The sequence below is a fragment of the Gavia stellata genome, chromosome 10, assembly GCF_030936135.1.
Source record: "Gavia stellata isolate bGavSte3 chromosome 10, bGavSte3.hap2, whole genome shotgun sequence".
Lineage (NCBI taxonomy): Eukaryota > Metazoa > Chordata > Aves > Gaviiformes > Gaviidae > Gavia > Gavia stellata.
The window spans coordinates 24,853,116-24,875,302 of NC_082603.1; the positions used below are offsets into that span (position 1 = coordinate 24,853,116).

General features: G+C 46.8%; 1 protein-coding gene across 1 annotated transcript in view; it reads right to left on the minus strand.

Moving 5' to 3' along the window:
- Positions 1 to 1,130, minus strand: part of ERI3 (ERI1 exoribonuclease family member 3) — a 126,054-nt gene extending 124,924 nt beyond the window's left edge. The window contains exon 1 of the mRNA XM_059822047.1: positions 860 to 1,130. Within this exon, the coding sequence (XP_059678030.1) occupies positions 860 to 1,111 (252 nt within the window). The 5' untranslated portion in view covers positions 1,112 to 1,130. The remainder of the gene's footprint in view (positions 1 to 859) is intronic.
- Between the last annotated feature and the right edge of the window lie 21,057 nt (positions 1,131 to 22,187).

Below are 22,187 nucleotides of genomic sequence, written 5' to 3' on the forward strand. Positions count from 1 at the left end.
GTTATTCTGACCCAATGCATATATTACCAGCAATACCCGTAAGAGGCCAATTGCTTGGCAGAGGAGAGTGAGAAGTCCAAGTTCAATTTAGAGACTCAGAAATTCTGTTTGTTTGTTACCAACCCAGTATTAGGTTGTTTTTTTTCTTTTTAGCACTGTTTTCTAATTTAAATGGAAAACCTAGGCTCATCCTGCTGGCAACTGAAAATATATTTACTAATATGGTCTACGCTACTATGGAAGAACTGTCTGCAGAAAAACCTCTGTAATTCATCTGGATCTCTGTATGTCTCAAGTGGTAGGGCACTACAAAATCTCGCTGAACTCTTCCTGTCTCGTTACACTCCAGAGTTAACACCCAGGAAAGATAACTTCAGCAAGGTCAGATAGCTCCACACTGCTGTTCTTCTCTACTTAGAAACACCACTACATTGCACATATTCATGTAATTCACACTATTCTTTTCCTAAAGCTGTTGGCTACCAACAACCTTTTTCCTTGCAGAATCAAACAAGGCTGCCATGAGTACTCCACTAATGCAGGTTTCCAGCCAAAAATCTGTAGACCCTCCCCAGTTCAGGCAGATGACAAGCATAGATGACTTAAAGATGTTTTCAATAACACATGAATTGTCACTTCCTTGATGGAAATCAGGGTCCTTTATTTCATTCCCACCAAATGGTCCTGGTATTGCTCCTGAGAGAGCAGGTGACTGGCAAGAGCCCTGGAGGACCAGCAACAGAAAGGAGGTGGGACAAGCCAGAGAAAACAAGTGAGCCAGCACTATGCTTTTTCCTTTCACCTCCCAGAACAGCAGCAGCATCTTGCAAGGGGATAATTAACAGGATTGACTATTTACCTGAGGATGAATCTGTGGTTTATCACACGTAGCCTCAAAATCCAGCACTAAGAAGTAGTGATATCTCTGTGGAGGGAAGGATGACATTGCTGCCATGGAAGCTCCAAAGCCGTGGGACGCCAGTTTCCTGCTTACGATGGAGCCGTACCCTTTGAGAACACCAGCTGGCAGGAGGGAGCACACAGCTTGTCTTGCCCTTGGAAGTAAGTTTTGGGGAAACTTTGCTGCTCCAGTATGGAGGAGTGCTATCATTGAACATCCAGAGGCATCTGAAACTGAAGACAGACTCACGTTACTCATGCACACATACATCTCATCTCTGCTAGTATCTCTTCACCAGCCTCCTCTGTCAGGGATTTTCTTTGTGCTTCCCAGTGGATGTTCCAGCATCGCAAACCTGAAATAACCTGCTCTAAGCACGACAGATGACATTTGGACTGAGCTCAAGGTGTCCAGAATCATGGGCAACTGGAAATTACCTTCTGCAAATGGCTCTAAATTAAGAACTATGAGACACACAACGGTCATGCCTCCAGGCAGCAGATCACACCCCCCTGCTGAACCTTATCATAGCAGAACACAACACAAACCACTTAAACATAAAAAATCCGATCTAAATCCCATTGAAATTTCTGAGGAAGCCTTTCGTCTTTTCATATACAATGCAACCCCTGACACATGGTAGGAATTAAATACAGCAATACAGATATCAACACTACAAACCCATCCATACCGCTTGGCCCTGAAATGCCCGTTAGTCACACCAAAACCTCCCACTTCCCTTACAAATCCATGTGTCTGGTGGCTGAAGGCTCCTCCCCAGGGAAGTTCTCATTTGCTCTGTGTATGAGGTTTCTCAGAGATGTGATTCTAGTGCTACACTTGATTTCCTACTTCAGGTATTTCTCGGAGGAGGCTATTGGTTCAACAAACCCACACGTGAACCACAGGGACTGCAGGAGCTGTAAAATGCAAGCAGGACTCTATAGGTTACAGTTGCCCTCCCAAAGAAACACGTCACCCAGCCATCACCTTCTGATGCTCCTATTTAACAAATGCTACTTAATAAATTACATTATCCATGTGAAACTGCCTGGATATCCCCCGTACTCTTTTTCTTTTAAAACGTTGCAGGAAGAACTTGACATGACTGTCACCACCCAAGGTGGGCCAGATTTGGGGCTGTTAATAGATTTATTGGCGTGAGAGTTCAAGCCCCACTCATGGAGGTGTTACATAGCTGGGTTACAGTGACCGATAGCAAAACAGGCGAATTACAGCAACCTAGTCCTCTTGAACGAGGATATGAGTACCCTCTCTAACTATATATATACACACATACTTCGCTACATAGAGATTTAAAATCCATCCGCACGGTTGGTCCCACTGTTCGTGGCTCTGGGCAAGAGCTCCATCGCACCACGTGTCACCCACCCACCTGGTTTCTGAGCTCGGTCTCCCCATGCCTGCGCTCGCTTTTCGCTCTGCCATGAAGGGCTGGAAGTACCCGCCATGAGAAACGGAGCCGAAACGGGCAAAGCGAAACGGAGGACTCACCGCCCACGAACAAAGTCGCTGTTTGCATAAAAGACAGCGTTTGCTCTCTCCCATCCGTTAGTCCGTCAGGTAAATAATGCACGTGCCAAAACACACACTTAATGAGGTAAATAATATGCCTTGAATAACGGCTAAATCTGTATTTACCTGTGAGACCAGAGAAACTCGGAAGGACCAGATTAAGAGATAATTGCAGCTGAGCAGGTTGTGTGCTTCGAGTAAACATGCATTTGGTAACCCTCCCTTTGCATGGTTTTGAGTGAAAGGCAAAACTCAAAAGGAGCTGCGACGTTTAAGCCGGAACCAGTGCCCACACTGCCAATTCCATGGTGTAAATGCATCCTCACCTTGCGGCTTTCACATTTTGGGGGGCTGCTTGCTTTATTAAAAGCAGTGTGCCAGGCAGCAGGTACCCGGAAAACTGAAAATTCAAGTTACAAAACCATAACAAAGAGCCCAACATTGCGTTTATCCTAAAGGGGCTCAGATCTACCTATGGCTTTTCCATCTATAGCTTTTACTGTCATTAATAAATGCATTAGAGCCAAATAGAAGTTAGTTATATTCACTTTAACCTGCCCCAGATAAGAGATATTTAAGGTCTACGTGCTTTAAATCTCCAAGCTACCAGCTATGAATCTAAAGGCCCATCACAGCAAATATAATATCTCAGAATAAAGCAGCTTGTAAGTTAGTTGCAGTAAAACCTGGTCTTTAGCCTACCGCATAAAGTAAAATATACAGTTGGAGTGGGGGAGGCAGGCAGGCTCCAACCCCTATATCAAACACAGGCAATAAAACATACATTATCCACCCACACACAGCAAGAGCAGTACTCCTGTAATGTATCTTAACCAGCAAGACTAGGGCATCAGACACGAACCCCACGAATCTTCAGGCTGGCCCGCACCATGCACAGCGGTGCAGAGGTTCCCAAGCCACCGAGTCCAGATGGCAAAGGTAAACCGGCCGTCTCAGCAGGAGTCAGGCACATCACCACGTGGACGTGGCAGCACCGCTCCAGACCCCGGCCGGTCTGTGTCACACAGGCACTGTGGGACATCAGCAGAGGGAAGTAACAGCTAACATCTACTGCCTGCTTACCCTAACAACTTCTGCAGGTGGTCCATGTCTAACTACAGGATCAGGCTCCCCATCCTGAAAGCAGCCTCCCTCCCATGTAACAGAGGGAAGCAATGCTCTGAACAAAGGTGTGCGAGTGGGGTATCACATGCTGATTCCCCTACACAGACAGCATACAAATAAGAGCAATCCCACTGCAAACTCTGCACGTCCAGCCAAATGAAGTTTTAACTGCATGTTTACCCAGCCACTGCTCTAGGTGCCCTGGGAAGACCTCACATCATCTTCTTTGGCAAGGTCAGAGTGCCTCAGAGCACAAGATAGCTGGTGAGCAAACACACTTTATTAGAAGTCATGTAAAGCATTTATAACGGCTATGACAACGCAAAGCACTAGTAATTATCCCATATTTTTTTCCAACAGACAACAATGCAAGCAACGCAGCTTCAAAAATTGGAACCCTGGCTCTATCCATATAAATCCACATGTTCAATGATTCCATTTCCAAACCTACATAAAACACCACATATATATTTCTTATGCACATAGGATCAGATTATAATCTCAGACAGTGCAAGCTGTCATATCTGGCATTCAACCCTACTAGGTTAATATTTCATATCACACAGCTCCAATTCCTTACACAGATATATATATGAAACATAATGGGACCATGAACTGAGGCTGGACTTCAGGAATTATTTTGACAGATTGTACACAGACCTAGGAAAATGTGACAGCACTTTACATTTGCAACACCCAGTAACACGGGAAACGGCCACGTGTGGTGGGTTTCAGCTGGAAGATAAAGCTCACGTTATGTGCTGTGTAACAGCGTGTGCCACACGTGACAACACCGGCTGTAATCAGCAACTGTCTTTTAAAAATATTTTAAAGAAATTAATCTCTGGACATCAGCCGCAGGTAACAGGACAAGTTCAGGCTGACCACAGCTCGTGCTTATTAGCGGTCCAAGCACACGATACTGAAGCACGACAGTTTGATCACCAGCAAGTAAGTAAAGCCAGGAGAAAGGCAAGTGCCAGCTGTAGCTGCCGGCTTGCCAGGGACCCCACTGAGCGAGAAGCGGAGAATCGGCACCAGCGACTGTCGTGCTCCAGGCTTCCCACCGAGGAAGCCACTTGGTGGCAACCACAAGCGGCAAGGAACAGGATGGGGAACTCCTGCCACATGAAGAACACTGGTGACAAAAGCCAGCAGAACATTGCAAGTGCTCTCCCCCACCTGCAGGACAGCCCCAAAGCCACATACAGAGATGTGGACCATGCAAGTAGCAGAGGACTGAAATTCATCAGTGGTGAGAAAATTAGCCTACAAACTTGAGTTTAACAGGTTCTTTGCACATAACATTAATATTTACTTTTTGCAACCACATCTAACTAAAATCATCTGGCAGCAAGAGAAGGCATAACTTCAACAGCTTGCATTTAACCCAAAAATATTTCCCTTCACTGTCCAGTTTGAGAAGCCGATGCAGGGAGGAGGCAAGAAGACAAACACCTAAGTTCAGGTTGGAGGGGCGACCCAAGAAATGTTATGGTTTACGAGAGCCTCTGTTTACACGTTAAATTACTTTTTTATGGCAATATGGCCCTCCACCCATATTAAAAAATAAACAAACAGAAAAACACACACTAATCTAAATGACAAGACAAACTAAAATTAAAAAACAAAAGCAAGCAAGCTTTGGCAGTCATATGCTTCAGTTCATTCCCTGTGTGAAGCCTGGGTAGGGGCAGCTGCGACTCCTGGCCTCCGACAGACAACTGAACAAGGCTAGAGCAAGCAAAACCAATCCAAAATGTAAGTCAGGTTTGTCTTATTTTATTAAATTATAGTGTCTTATTTTATTAAATTATAAAGAGTAAAAAGATAGGGTAATAAAGATGCTTTTTGTAGAACAAAATTGCATACATTTAGCAACACCTGGAACAGAGTATTACAAAAAATGCAGGACTTCCATTTTGGTAGCTGTTCAAATGCATACTCATAGGTCAAATGTGAGCCCATTTTTCAGTTGTGTGAAGATATAACTGAAGAACAATAGAGATAACTCCATTTTTTAAAAAATCAACCTTAATCAAAACCCAAATATTTCATTAGACAAACTACAGTCCAAAAATGACAGGACCTGGCTAGCCTGTGAGGCAGGAAACGAGACACTATGAACAAAACCAGCTTATCCACTGTCACCGTCCAAACTTGCAAAAAAATATACATGAAGTGAAACAAACAACAAAACACAAAGCTTTTAGAACCATTTTAATAATGTAACATGATTTTAGACAGGTAAATTTGCTTCTTTAATTTGTTAACCTCACAGTATCATCCCTTGAACATGAACCCAGTACACTTCCATGGTTGCACTCCCTTTACTTTTGGCTGGGTTTGTCTCCAGCACTGCTAGACAGCCAAGCCCATGTTTTGGAAAATTCATAACTTAACTTTCCCAAAGCATTGCCACAGGATGCCTATAGGATGTCCCATCATTACTCAGATCAGATACAACTTGGCATCAATTTTTTTTTTTTTCCACAGCACTCCACAACCACACCCAGCCTCCTCCCACTACAGATGAAGAAGTCCCTGTTCTCAAGAACTTACAGTCTAAAATCAGATGTAATACAACAAGCGAGGGTAACAGCAGAGAAGAATGAGGGTTACAGGAGTAAAGTCAGGCATCCGCTCATCTGGGACATACGTGCATCTCAGTAGTTCAGTTAAAAAAAAATAATTTACTCTATATAGGCACCGGCTGCCCTCTCTATGGGCATTACGGAAGAGGTAAGTGAACACAGAAAGGGTTGACTAAAGGATGGAGGGCACTCTTGGGTTAAGGAAGGTCTCTCCCGTTTCTTGAGCTCATTCTTCCCGCTGCTTTCCTTGGCTGATATGTCAAAGGCACCACCAGATATGTCAGCTATGTCAGAGCACCAGAATCTCTTCCATTGTGACATCACAGACGCGATGGCTTGTGAGATCACAATGAGCAAGGCCGAAGGCGCTGATTACTTAGGGAAGCACTTGCTGGGGCTATCACACCCTACGAGGCTGGGAAACAAACACATCTCAGTTCACTTGACAACACAGTGAAACCCGCACAAGACTCCACAGCAGTAGAAACTCATCTGAACAGACCACCCAGAAGCCATCCCAAAGATGCACGTACAATTCCACTCCAATTTTATTAGGCCACCTCTGCTAGGCAACCCACTTTCATCAGCTCCTTGACTGGTCTCCTAAGACAAGCTTTGCTGTGTATTTTTAAACCTTCTCCAAGAGTAACTGCAGAGAGGCAAACGGGTCTAAGCTGAAGTCTGAAGAAGTTCCACACAGTAAAGGACTGGTCACTTACAGGAAATGTAGAGGAAGGAAATGACAAAAATTAAAAGAAGCAACAACAGAGATGCATACAGCAAAAGACTGGAAAGCCACAGTGGAAGAGTAGATTTGGTAGTAAGGAAGAGAACAGTTGCAGAGGATCAGACTAAGAGCCCTCTAGTCCAGTCTCCTGCCTCTGCATGGGATCCATAAGAAAATGCAGCAGGATAAAGCTACACAAAATGGGCTCAACCAAGCCAATAGTTCTGGGAGGCCAAAAGGAGGCAGGCCTGTCCTTCCCTCTCGGTCTTAGTCTCCTGCTGATTAGCTTACACCAGTTCCTGAGCTTCTCTGGCCCCTCTGTGAGCTGATTCAACCACAGGAACCTATAAAAGTGTTAATGCAGCCAGAATAAAAACCAATTAAAACAAGATAGTTTCCTGCTGGTTTAGTGAGACAAATCAGCTCAGGGCCAGGCTGGATGAGTGCCAAAGCTCAAAGGAGGGGATGGGCCCACACTGGCAGAAGCAGGAGGGAGATGAGCCATCGGGAGCTGTTGGTCAGCTCAGCCACTCACCAAACCATGTACTCAGACCAGGATACGTACACCTGGGATGGTGTGGCACTTTGCAGGAAACGGAGAAGGTATCTTGGCTCTAGCAGCATAAACACATAAAACTTGAAGTCAGAAAGCACATCGGATCATCCTGTCTGAACCTCATGTAATGCTGGCCATAAAGTTTCCAGTTCATTACTCCTGAATTGAGCCCAAAGGCTTGATCATCTTTCAGAAAAAGTTTCTGGCCTTGAATTGCAGCATCAAGTATGGAGGCTCCCCACTACCTTCAGACAGCTCGTTCCAATGGTCAATCCATTCACTGTCAAAAAATAACACATCTTAGTTTTCATTCAAACTTTCCCAGCCCTGGTCTTTGGAGTGAATTCTGAAATTTATGGCATTTCAATGCTCTCAATCCAGAGCAGAGCTCCCAGAGCCAAGAGTTAGAGATTTTTAGCTACTACGCTCCCAGTCAGTAAAAGCTACTATTGCATATTGGCCTAATTTAGTGGAAAGGAGACATAGCAGACCACCCTTTGTTTAACGGAATCTAGCACGCATAATTACTTGATTTTCATACACATGAATGCCACAGTTGTTCAAACTACTTATACAGCTGCACACCTTTGTTATCTGAAAAATGAACTTGAAGGTTAACACTGGAGACTTTCAACCGAATCTCAGTCTGGATTCAGGGAGACAACACTTGCATTGCTCAATACATGTTCACTTTTGATCTTCACAAATGAACTCCAGAAGTGTTAAAAGAAAGTCTATACTCTGCCAAAGCTCTGTCCTGGTAGACAGGCAAATGCTCCAAGCAGGCTAGCAGCTACAATGGGGCATGGTTTCCAGACAACCCAGTCTCAGTGAGCTCAGAAAACCAGCCAGGGAAGATGCTGACCCTAATATTCAGCCACAGGAAAAAACCCAACTGTAACAAATACAGCTGAAACTTAAAAAAAAAAAAAAAAAAGTTTTTTTTTTGCTTGGGAGTGAAGTATCTTTACTTGTACAACATATCTGGAGAGAATACAACTTCTCAGCTGGCATTTGGCCAGCACAGGTAACTTCTCTTAGGGGTGAGAAAAGTTACCAAATGGTATCTAGCCAGCACCGCTGCTCTAGGTTACATTTCAAGAGCCACAACTTGTCCTCTTCTCCCCTCATTCCCTTGCTTGCCATTGCACCATGCTGGTACGTTAGCTCAGCATCACTACAGTAAAACACCAGGAGTCTCAGGGTGACCGTTTCCAGCAACTACACATGCTTCAGATCGAAAGACAGACTTGTGACAAATGCATAGTTGCTGAAGAGCCTTCAGTGTTCTCCTAAGTACAGCCACAGTGGTCAGTCCTACACTGTTTCCTTCAACTTCACCAGACCTGCACTCTACAGTCTTGTTGTCCTTTACTGGAGGTGGCTACTGGATCAACACAGGGGCAGAGCCAAGTGCAAAAACTTCACACATTTAAGTCTCTTCCAGAACTCCATTTCCAAAATTTAAGGGGAAAAAAAAAAAACATATCGTAAAATCAAGACCTACCAAAGTTAACAGAGCCAAAACAAGATAAGCACCAAAACAGCTGTAATCAGGCCTTCGAAAGGAATCAAATTGAAGTTAAGTATCTCTCAACTGCAGAGCAGAAACTTTAGGTCATATCAGTGTATACTCTATCCAAGGACTTCTTTATTTAGTATCAAGCACACGAGCATTTTCTTTTTAATGCTTTACCAGATTTCTTCTTTTGGATATTGGTAACACTCAAATCTATCTGGCTATACACAATAACTTTAAAAAAAAAACCAAAAACCAACACACCATTCATGTAGAGCAACCCAAAGTTTGAGAGGAACAAGAATGATAAAAGGGCCACTCTTTGAAACAAGAAAAGCATTTAGTCCACACTATAAATTAACATGAAAATTCAGTTGCAAAGGCCAGAATTCAGTACTTGAAAAGGGAAACAAAAATATCTGAAATCAAATTTCCCAAGCCCACACAGTGAAGAGTAACCAACTGGACTTCTAACCCATTGCTTATTTTAAGAATAATTCATTCTTGGAAACAGAAGTTCAAACGCCAACTTTAACATCAAATGATATGAGATGCTACAATGTTGTAAAGAACAGCTAAAGGATAAAATAAATTCAAGTTACCATTAAAAAAAAATTAAAAAATCCTCAAACAACTGTCTAACAGCATCTGATGGGACAAGCACCTTTGAGATGTACCTGCCTGGAGCCCTGCATACCTCATCCTTCCTGAGGAACAGTGCAAGCATTAACCTATTAGAAAACTCGCTGGTCCCTTGCATCGCAGCTGAAAGAGTATTAAGAGTTCAGACTAAGCAGCAGCTGTCAATCCACCCATTTCTGAAACCGAAAGCTCAGTAAGGAAAAGAGGTAAGCAAAGAAGTAGTAAAACAAATGTCAGACTTATTAGTAAACAGGCCAGCAATGACCACGTAAATCCACCAGACACAGAACTTGTAAAACACAGAACATAAGGAGTAAACGACAACACCTTTTCACACATCTCAGTTTAGAGAAAACAGCTGTAACAGTACAGCAGCAAGAAAAGAACAGGAGAAGAAATTCCTATTGCCAGTCAGGAAACAAATAAACAGATCCTGCACTTCCAAGCCTTCTCAAGTTTACCTTAGTCTCAAGATCTGAGACAGGTGACCAGTTCTCACAGAATAAAAAAATAGGAGGGGAAAAAAGTCAAACCTCCTACTCCCCCATCACTTCCATCTATGAACCTGCACAACCCAAAAGGAACATGACAAATCCTCATTGCTGCTGCTGCCTGTTGCTCACCCCACACATAGCCCCCGCTCCCTGGGCAGACAGGGTTTTTCCTTCCTCAGGCCCTAACAGCAACTGATCCTGCTCCGGCTGGGACCTGGGGGACCGCTGCCACCACCACCTCAAGACTTCCACCCAAGGCACAGCCCGGGAAGCGGAGGGCCCGGCAGCCCCGAGATCCAGGAGAGAGGAGCCGTGGCTCGTCGTCGAGCGGACGATGCGCCGCCACGCCCGCTCGCCGCCGCCCCGCGCCCTCCCCTCGGGCCGAGGCCGCCCCCCGTCCGCAACGGCCTCCCCACATCCCCGCCGCCGCCCCGCTCCGGCCCGCAGCCCAGCTCGCCGCCCCACACCCCCGGCCGCGGGCCGCCGACCCGCCGCAGGCCCCGCCGCCGCGGGGGGCCAGGCCGCGCCCCCCACTCCGGGCCAGGCCTCCACCCCCCGCCCCGGGCCACAGCGGCCCCACGCCTCCGCCAGGCCTGCCGGGCCCCCGCGCCGGCCGGGCCCCGCCGCGGCCGTGACGCCGCCCTCTGCCCGGCGGCGCCGTGCCCCCACCCACCGCGGCGGGAGCCGCCCCGGCCCGGCTGTCCCCCCCCACCCCCCCCGCCCCGCACACACTCCGCACCACGAGTCCCCAACACCGCCACTCACCTCCGCGCACTCTGACCCCCGACCCCGCTCTGAGCGGCAGCGCCACCGGCCAACCGCAGCGCCGCCTGCCGCCGCTGAGGGCGGGGCTTCCTCCCCGCCGCGCCTCCTTGCGCAGGCGCTCGCCGCGCGCCGCGGCGCGGGGTACGCTGGGTCTTGTAGTTCCGCGCCGCCGCACCGCCCCCTCGTCCTGCCCCGCCGCGTGGCCGCGCCTTGACGACGACGCCGCGCCGGCCCCGCCGGGCACCCGGGCGTCGGCCCGCGGTGGCCGCCCCACTGCGTGCCCGTCGGCCACCCTCTCCCCTCCCCACTGGCTCGCCTCCTCGTGTCCCCCGGGGCCACCCCTTACCCCCCGGTGTGTCCCCAGGGGCCGTCCCATCGTGTCCCCCAGGGCCACCTCCCCCTGTCCCCTGAGGCCTTCCCTCTCTGTGCTCAGCCCTGGCCCCTGCAACTCTGGCCTTCAGCAAACCCAGCGTCAGCTGTAAATGTAGTATCACATGTCTGGTGTTCACGGTGGCTGCAGCGGAGAGAGACCATGTCCCCTGTGCCGGGGCGGCACTGCCTGTGGGTGTGGGTCTCATCGGGGACTGCTCTGCAGGCTGTCTTTCCTTCCCCTCACCTGGACATCAGTCACCAGCTTCCAGTTCTGCTGTGTTTATGCAGCTCTCTGATCCTAAACTTGTGCCTGGACCTTGCCCGGTCGCCACTAGACTCCCCTAAGCTGTGGCATCTCCTCCCCACGCACGTGGCTGGCACCCTCAGCCAGGACATTCACATCTTACCTGCAGTGACACCTGATCTTTAGCCTACTGCCATGTCCGTAACCCTTGGAAAGTGCAACTGCAATGGCAAACGTACTAGCTGGGGCCATTCCCCGCTTTGCTTTCCTTCCTTGCCCCCCACATTAACTCACGCCTCCACATTTCAAGCCAGCAGCTCCTTTGCACCATCCCTGATACTCCACACGTGTGTGAAGAGCAAACCCAGAGTCATCGACTTGCACAAATAGGACTGTGAGGGATCCTAGAGGTCACCTCACCCATCCTCTGCCCGCAGGCGGGAGCAGTCCCACCTCTGTCATCTTGCTGTCTTCTTCAAATCATCCCTTAAGCCTTTCTCTGTCTCTGTGCCTAAAAATATTGGACAAAGGTAAGCACCGGGGTGCAGAGATCACTGACTGCCGCTCCATGCGAGGCGGGCTGCTTACACTTTCCTGGCTGCCTGGCCGGATCTGCCTGGTGCCCCTGCCTTTAATTGCGTTGCCGATTCTTCAGGCTAAATTTATCTTTTTGCTCCGTTTGTACGCAGCCTTGAACTTGGGAGGCCTGAATCATGAAAGTAGCATGTCAGAACTATAAAAATACCAACAGCAAACCATTTAATAATAGAAAGAGTTCCTTTAAGCCCTCTTAGATTTGGCTTCTCTCAGCCTCCCACCCACATAAGCAAGGATAATGTGAAGTTTTACTTCTAAGCTTAGCTGTATCGCTGTGATTTGTCAAGCCTTTGGTGACTGATGTATGGTTTGCCAGGAGCCTGGGAGAGCAAATTGAGGGCCTTTGCGCTGTGGCATTCCTTGAGCGATCTGTTCCTGACCCTCCTTATCAGGGATGGAAACTGGCTGAGACATGCATGAAATTACGCTGCAACCCCAAAGCTTGAAATTTAGGGCTCGCAGCCTGCCTGTGTTTCTAGGAGGATGAGAGGAGGCCTTTTCACTGCTGACCTCTGCATCTAGCAGTAAAAAATAATTTTTTCTCAGTCTAGTCAAACAATGAATGGCCCATAGATGTGTGCATGTCCTTTTTTCATCAGCCAAGCCTCGTGCTGTTTCCCAGGTTTGTCAGGCAGCACAGCAGGCAGGAGATTTTCTTCTGCCCATTTTTTTGGGGAGGGAACCCCTTTTCCTAGCTGAGCATCTGCAATAACCAGGGGCCACATCCTGGCTTCTGTCAGCCTCAGTGACCCTTGTGAGGTCCGTACCAGCTGTCCTCCAAAGACTGCAGGGCAACAATGCGACTCCCTTCAGCAACTGCACTTTCAAAGAGGTCTTTTCTTCTGGCACAGCTATCAGCTGCCAAAGAAGGCACCCAAACCAGTTTGAGAAGAGCCATGTTTTATTAAATATTGCCACTTTCTGTAGTGTTCATATCTGAGCCTGTCTTATGTGAGTGTGCATGTCTCCAATGAACACTGCAGGCCACTGAAAATGTCACCCACAGATTAATTTGGCTCACTCCAGGCTTCTGGAGAAATGAATGAGGGTGATCAATAGATATCCTGTGGCCTCCCCATCAATGCCCATAGCCCCTGCAGCATCCTCGCTGGGAACAGCTCCCCTCCCCAAGGGACTCAGTCAGCGGCAGAAATATGAAATGCAAAGGTGGACCGCTGCCATGGGGCCCTGGGCAAGCAGTGCTGACAAACTGAGCCGTGCAGATGAGGAGAAGTGGGCAAAAGGGCTGATAGTTGCTGATCAGGGTCGCCTTATTTATTCCTGGTAGCACCTTATTTATTCCTGGTAGCACAGCCCATGCCAGTCCTGCTACCCCATTGCCTCAGGACCGACAGAATCAGCCTTCTGTCAGTCTGAGAGTGAGTGAGTGTGTTTCAGGAGCAGCTCTGGTGTCTTAAATTGCTTGTCCTACTTTAGAGATTTTGGGATGGCTAGAAGCAGCCCGGAGGAAATAGGGTCCATGCTGGGGTGGTGCCTGGGCTGTCCCAATTTACACTAAGGACTGTCTTTGAACCCTGGGTGGAAAGGGCAGCTGGAATCTTCCAGATGTGCCCCCCTCTCCTATGGCTGGATCCACTGTGCTGCTGCCAGCAGATGCAGCAGCCTGGTCTACAGTTACCTGTAAGTTTTACTTGTTTTAAAAACCAACAGTTTCTTAACGAAGCATCATTTCATTCAGCACAGATGTGCAGCCACCTCTGGGCTGACAGATGGACAGGGCTTTACAAGAAGGGAGCAAACTGGTGGGGCAGGGTGAGGCAGAAAATACAGACCCCACGTGGCAGCTCCAGTCAATCCTCCGATTCTCCGTGTGAATAAAGGGCAGAGCCCACCCTAGCCCAAGATAAAGTATCAGGTCGCTGCCTGCTGCTGGGTCAGCAAAGAGGAGGAGGGAGGGTCCCACTGACTGCCTCCCCAGCCCTGCTCCCAGTGCCTCCTTCCCAAGGGCCAATGGAGCACAGCTCCTATTAAAGCAATGGGATTTTACATGATTACGGCACAAAGAACCATCACCTCGTTTTAAAGGCGACTCCTTTAGTTCTGTTCAGCTGCTTATGCTGAATGCAACTTTTAAATGCCTTATAATACACATGACAAGTAGTCTTGTATCACTGTTTTCTACTTAACAAGTTAATAACGTGCCAACCCAAATCCTTCAGTTACTAACGCCACCGGTGGGACTCATTAACCAACGTGAACACATATTTAAGGGAACACTAATATTCACAATGTACATTTTTATATTCATGTTGTCATTCTTGAAACCACAGCTCAGTTCATGTATTCTGTTGAAACATTTGTTTGCAGAGGATTTCTCTCTCCCTTTTCCTCTAAACACATATACTATCACTGGGGTATCATTCTGGTGAATGATATTAATGACAGCTTGTCATCATGGAAAGCTATTCCTAGCTGTCAATTAAAGGGTGTTTTGAAAGAAAGCAGCTCATTCAATCCCGGTGGGAGCAAGTGTGTCTCATTGTTTGACAGTGACCCCCTTGATGAATTTGGGAGCAGAAGCCACAGCAGCTCTGTGGGGCCAGGAGGTCTGCAGATGCAGCACAGGGCTCTTGGGTGATAAGGACAGGAGATTTTAAAGGTGCTGATGTCCTTGGCAAAGGAAAGGCAAATGAGGATTTCAGATCATAAAAGCAGTCCACATGTAGGAGTATAGGCCAGGAAAGGAGTCCAAGGAATACTGAGCCATTCTCCTCCATCTTGTAATACGATTTCCCATCCAACATCCCAGTAAATTTATCAGCTTCCATCTTCAAATATGTTTGTTTAGTTGCCCATGCTAACCCAAGTAGAAGGCTTCTTCAGGTCTTGTCTGCCCAACAGATGGGAAACTTCCTCTAATTCCCAGGTAAAATCTATTCATAGCTAGTTTACACTCATTTACTCCGGCAAAATTATCCTTTGCTTTAACTTGTGGGGTTTTTTCCCTCCCCTGGTGTATTTATAGGCAGCTCTCAGATCCCAGTCATCTTTGTCATCTTTGTTTTTCTGGGCTAAACAAACCATTTTATTCTTGTGTCTCCTCACCACCTTGGCTTTCCATTTCCTACACCATCTTAGTAGACCTCCTCTGCACCTGCTCCACTTTCAATTAAATTTTCTTGAGCGCAAGCGCCCAGGCTGGTACGTGGTATTCCTGAGCTGGGCTCCAAGGCCTCGTACAATGTTTGTCACTTGACCCTATAAATATCACTCATATAAACATGCTTGATTTCTATATTTCCCCCCTCAACAGGGTGGTCCACTCTTAGGGCTTTCTTGTTCCTTTTATTTTCCTAAGCACTCCTTGCACAGTAATAAAAATGTACAGACTCAGTGGGGATCTGTTTTAACTTCAAATGTGCTGATTCAGTTCAAAAACCATTAATTCAGCCGGAATCAGGGCCATGGGGTGGAAATCCTTTTCCAGTTAAAACAGAGGTGAGAGGGAGAGCCTTTGGCAGGGTAGGAAATAAAGTGCATTGGAAAAACATAGCAGGACATCAGAGAGTGGCTATTGACTGGGCTATATTAATAGAGGACCAGGGAGTCTTGGACATTTCAGATCAGGACGGGACATCTCTGTAGAAGATCTGCTGCAGCTTGGATTTGGGCAAAGCTCTGGGGTTTGATGCATAGGAGCATTACATTTCTCTAGCTTGTAATTTGCTGGGTTGGACACGATGGTCCCTGCTGGACCTCACGATGACTGAACACGCAAGGTGCTGTACAAAGCTGGTCAGACTGGTCCTGTCTCCAAAACCCCCTGCCCCGTTATTCAAAAGTGCAAAAGGATGCAAGGAAATGCAAAGCAAATGCAAACAACTGTGTAGTTTGGGCTGCATGCTACTGCATGGGTCCAGTGCGATCGCCCCAGGCACATGGGGCTTGGTGCTGGATGTGAAGCTACCACCAATGTTTGTGCTTCAGAAAGCAGGAGCACAGCTGGGTGGGTGGCTTGGGTAAGGAGGGAGGGTGAAAAGAGCCCAGTGAATCCAGGTTTTGCCCTTTACCCCCACTTTGTATGTGGCATGAGCAGAAAAACTACCTATGTGTGTCAGGAAGGCATCAGCACCGAAGCACAGAATAAAATGACCCTTCAGCAGAGCATTTCCACATGACGTTTGACCAAAGGAAAACGTAAGCTGAACATCAGGAGAAATTTCCTGAGGCTACGATTGCATTAAATTGTGGGATCACCTCCCGAGAGGAGTGGTGAGAATCATGAAACCAGCCACTTACAGCACCGTAAAATGTCCTGTCGGTGCCAACCCAATTCCGGTTCAAGGGAGCTGTACTGAATCATCTACCATGCCTTTTCCAACTCTCACTCCTAAAAATCAGACCCAAGAAGTACAAAGAAAGAAGGACAAACAGTGATGTCAATTTGCTAAAGAAATACAACCTTTTTTACATTATTGTATGTCATAAAACCCTTGTGCTCGCGCTGTATACTTAATCTTGATATTCCAATGCCATCCACAAAAAAATTCAGGCTTAACCCTCACAGTTTATATTGTCACTATAAATGCTGGTAAAAAAATATTGTACAGTTGGGTGCAGTTTATTCTTTATATTTTAATGGCTATAGCAAAACTCCATTGCTAACTAGTAAAAAAAATTAAAAAAATAAAAAGTTGAATGTGTTTTACAGCTATGTTGTCATGGGAAAGCTGTATTTCAAAGTGAGGGCATCAAGAGCAGTGAAATGGGACATTTTTAAACATTTTTAATGGGACATTAAAAAAACCCACTTCACGAAAATCTCTTTGCCAGTATTTTAGCTAATAGGGTTGCAGTGTATAAAGAAAGGGTTCTGACGCCTGCACAGGCCACCCAATACTGAGCCGCTGCTCAAGTGTCTTGAACTCTAAGTGTAAATGGAAAAAACATCTAAAATTAAGCGTTTCTCCTGGAGGAACAAATTGCTGATAAAGCAAATCTTCCCATAGGACAAGCACACCTGCTGGAAGGTAAAGAGACATTTTTATGTGTGGGATTTTAACTTGAGATAAAATACTTTTCATGGGCAGTCATATGGAATACAGCTGGCCAAAAATAATAATAAAGGAATTTGTGTCCCTTGGGAAATTCTGAGGTTTCAAAAAATATGATTTTTGACCTAAGCTGGGACAAAAAGTTTAGCTCTCTGATTTTTTTAATTTAATGACATATTCCCAAATAAAAATAGTATATTTCCTTTCACTTTACCACTTTGACATTTCTTTTCTTTTATTATTACATAATTCTAGAAGTCCAAACCATCCATTACACCACACTGTTACGTCTCCTTATACTATATATTACATCGACAGGCATAATCTCCACCCTTTTTTAAGATCCCTATTAAACCAGCTAGGTTTCTTCATGAAACTGAATATCAGGAACAACAAGGATCCCTGCCCCAAGTGGGGGGGTGATGGGTTTTTGACTACTATTTTTCAAATGTGCTTTTAAAAGATGGACATAGGAGACTAGAGCAGCTGGGAAGAAAAGAAGCGCCCAGCACAATCCGAACAAGCACAGGGAACATGATTGTTGAGAAAAACTGGACTAGCTCTCAGGCTGGTGGCTGGCAGGAAAACGGCCTGGCACAAGCCCATCGTCACTGGTGGTTTGAGTCTTGCTGTGGGCAGGGAAGCAAAACTTTGCAAAGGAAAAATATTGTACCAGAGAGAGCCTGGCTCCCCCTCAGCTCAGGAGACCCCATGTTTTTGGCCAAGTGCTTGGGCCGAAAGGGGTATAAACGGGAGTAAAACAATACTGTCAGAAGGAGATGAGAAAAAAAAAAATGAACATTTTGCATAATTCCTCAGAAAAAGCTTGGATAACGATATATCCTAGGAAATGCTTCCAGTTACTCCAGTCAGTGTTTTCCGGTAGAAAACTGGTCTGCTTCAGAAAAATTGACCTGCTCTACCATGAAATCTTTTATGTTCATTATTTGTTTGGACTCAGCCGTGATGTTCAGTGCTATGTAAAACTTCCTGGATCCAAAAATCCACTGAACTGCCCTGTAGAAACTAAATGATTACCTGGCTAGCACACGCCACTGCTGCTGAAAGTGTCCAGAGGTCAGGTCTCTAGAGTATTTCCTAAATTCCTGGCCAAAGCGGCTCCTTTCACCAAACAAGGTCTCACCTCCCTCTCCAGAAACATGCACCTCCAAAAGACAGCTAAATTCACCAGGAGGGAGGGGTGCAAGGGGCTACTCCCTGGTGTAAGGGGCTGAGAGTCAGACCTTTGCTCTCACATACCTTCTGTCTACACTGCTTTAATTTCCCCATCGTCTCCCCTTCTGTTTATTCTATTTTCTGCCTCTTTGTCTTTCCTCTCCAGTGTTTGGAGACCCTCTTTCCTTTTCCAGCCTCTCTCTTCCTCCCATCGTTTCCCCCAGCTCCCTTCTTCCTTCCTTTCTTTCTTCTTTCCTTCCTTCTCAGCTCTCTCCCTGGACTTCCTATTCTCTCTTCCCTCCTCCCTCTCTTCCACCAGGACTTCCCCTTCTGCCACCTGAGGCACCTATTCTGCCAGGGGTAGGGAGGAGGAGGACAAGACGGGTCCAGACAAGCCTTAGACACTGACATCCCAGTTTCCCCTTGCCTGGGGACCAGTCACAGCTTTTGCATCTCCTGCTGCTTTCAGTCCGCAAGTACCAGCTGTGGGTATTGCCATGGAGGGATGGGAACATGTAAGGGGACCTAGGAGACAGTGCAGAGGGGTCCAAAGGCTGGAGACCTTGGCCTCTGTGCTTGCAAGTGTCCTTTGAAACCCAGGAGAAAAAGCCTGTGAGAGTGAGTGGTGCATCCTTGCCCGGACCTCCTCCGTTGTTACAGCCCTGAAGCAGCTGAGCTTTGAAATGTCAAAATTCCCTTTCCCCCCCCAAATATTCTCACTTATGTTGGCTGCCATCAAAAAGCACAGCTGAGACCTCTGAAATTCATCGCACCTGTGACCCACGTTGGAGGTGAGAGACAGCTCCTTGCTGCTGAAGAGGCCAGTGTAGTAATGTGCTACCTTATCTCTAGTGCCACTGACTTTGGTCTATTTAATTTTCCCTTTGATTTTAATATAGATTTATTGAAAACAACAGTTATCAAAACAAACTGCACTGGCAAATTGGTGTTCGTCTGTAGCTGTACAAGCACCTATAAAGCTGCCAGCGTGTGAAATAAATGGCGCTATATGGGAGGTCAGTTATTGCAATAGAAGTTCCCCAAGGATTTGCACTGGACAGTTTAATATTTTTCTTATTACCCTCTTTTCTTTTCTACTATTTATGCCTCTCTGTTTAAATTTAAAACATACAGCCATCTGCCAAGACAAGCCTCTCTGATAAAATCATCTCTGGCAAACCTTTTCATGAGTGGGCTTCCCTCAGAGTACCGGCAAATACTGATGTGTCCCGTGCAAAAGGCAGGCAAACGGGCACAGGGAGGCCAAGTTTTCTTCCAAAAAGGCTTCACTGCCTAGGCCAGCTCTTTTTTTTCCTGGCTGCTTTTGAAAGAGTTTGTCCTTACCGCATGTTCCTTGAAAAAAAACACTGATTAAAACCCTGCTTCTTGCCATGGTATTTAACCTCCATTCAAATTCTGTGGCAGTATCCCACCTTACACAAATCGTACCTGGTATCTGTGGGCTCCTCCCTACACACGGTTCTAAATAAATCAAATCCAATCATAGTCTAAACCTGTTCATCGGAAGAGATAAAAGGGTTTCTGTACTGATCTCCACATCAGGAGAACACAAATCAAATAACATAACTGTCAAATGAGGAGACGAGGTGTTCAAATGCCTATAGAAATAGGAACTCTAATTACGGAAACATCTATAATGTAACTAATATTATTTACTTTAGAGTGATGCTAATCCAGATGAGGGTTAATGTCTCTGCTCCTAAAACATTACAGTTTAAATAGACAAGAGACAGTGAGAGGATGGAGGGGAGCATCAGCATGCTCATGCCTGCTGGAAGATGAAGGATGGAGGCAAACTCCTCTGATAGAAGAGGAGAGGATGAAAGTGAGCCAGAATGTGCAGTAATGAAGATGAGTTTAGATGCAGCCAGAGCGAGTAAGCGACTTGCTCAGCTTCACACAAGCTGCCTGGGGGGGTGGTGGAAAATGAATAGAAACCGTGGATGGCTTATATGAGTCTCTTACTCACAAAAACATTACTCAGCAGTGGGCAGTGCTTGGATCTCACTAAGTCACGGGCAGTCTTGCACTGCGCTCTGCAAACATCCAATTCACTGTGAATGAGCTCCTACTGCCACTCCTTAAAGACAGGCTGGTAGGTTTTCAGACCAGGCTGCTCCAGGTGGCCCTTTGTCTTCATGGGAAAGGCACCAGCCATCATTTCGGGGCTCCAGGGAACAAGGTGTCTTGCTTTGGTTGACAGAGAAAGGGTCAAGCTGATGGAGAGCAAGCAAAGCCCTCCGTCCTCTGGACGTCTGGACTGATTCACTGCTCAGCCCATCAACATGCAGACAACCCACCCCATGCTCAGAATTGAACCTTCTGGCCTTGAAGTCTACTCTCTGGAGGACCTCACCCAGCCTCCCCAGGCCAAAAGCCTCCTCCTCTTTCTAAGTCTGTACAAATTGGGGGCAAAACATTAATGCAAGTGCTTTGTCCTTTATCCTCTGTGGTCTCCAGCTCTGGCAGCTGTTTCCCAACTTCACCGAGTACTGATGAGAGGACATATTCTCCTTCTCCTCCATCCTGCCCCTTCCCACTCTCTTCTCAGTGCAGAAGCTCAACACTTGCAGCTACCAGTACTTCAGAGACCACTTGAGGTCCTTCCTGTCTGGCCAATCTACCGCAATACAACCTGGGGTTGGATATGACCTGTTTAGACCATATTCCATTTGATGGGAATTGCTGAAGTGGAGACAGAAAGAGCAAGAGTGACATTCTATAGATACAGCTATTGCAATATTGAATATAGCTCTGATCTCTTCTTAAGGGATCTCAAACATTTCTCATCCCCTTCAGAAACTTGCTGTAAAGAATAACAGTCACACACACCTAAAATGAGACAAAAATCTTCTGTATTTGGAGGGAAAGGATCCTCAGAATTTGGCACTGGACCCAGCAGATTTTCCAAGGCTCTAGTAACAGTTCAGCACAAAAGGGAAAGCCAGCAGACGAGGAGCAGAGCATTAACAAGTCTGAATGACACGTGCAGCCAGATTGTCTGCTTCGCTGACAATTGATGCCATCCCCATTACTGGGAAAATATTGTAAGCATGCTTCCATAGCGCTCTGCAGCTTATTGCTACAGATAGCCAGTGTTTCTTTTCATGGCTTACGGCTTTTGTGAGCTGGTGTAAAATGGCTTGCTGTTCCAATGCCCGAGTTTACTGGTGGAGACAGCTGATGCACAGGCAGAGCGTGCCTCTCCAAGCATCTTGTATGCTTTGGGATTCTGCAAAGTAGCAACTGTATTATAAATACTCCTCTGGCACAGCTAAAGAGACAGTCTTCACTAGAGAAGCTTGCTGTTAAGTCTCACTGTTGAGGATCAAATACAGGACAAGGGAGAGGGAGTCCCACAAACAAGATCTTCTGAACTTGTGCGGGGAGAGCGCAAGAATCTCTGCAGATGCTCCTCTAAACGGGACCACTGGGGAGCCCAAGGCTGAGGTATTTAAGTTAGACAATATATTCTCACCATCTCAGCAGTGCTGGAGGAAGAGCCAGTGGGAAGGCTGGGGGGGCAGCAGCCCCTGGGCAGTGGGAAGGTGCCGGAGGACACCCCGCAGCAGCCTTGGGGCAGGCAGTGGAGGGCTGAAGGAGTGGATTCAGGGGACCACGGGCGATTCTGTCAAGTAAGGCTCTGCTACAAAAACAGTTGAGAAACAGAGTCCTAGAGCACTCCACTTGTTTCTGTTAATATTCCCTCTTCACTCTCACTCTCCATTTCTTTTTCTTTTATTCCTGAAGCATCTCATAAGGAAGGACAAGCAGTTTGCCTCTCCTGGCAGTGGAGATGTGACACAAGCGTGTGGTTTCACATCTTCACATCCCTCTTACATCCTCCACCTACAGTGAAAAGTACCCTGTAAGGAAAACAGCTGTGGTGGGTAGGCAGAGCAG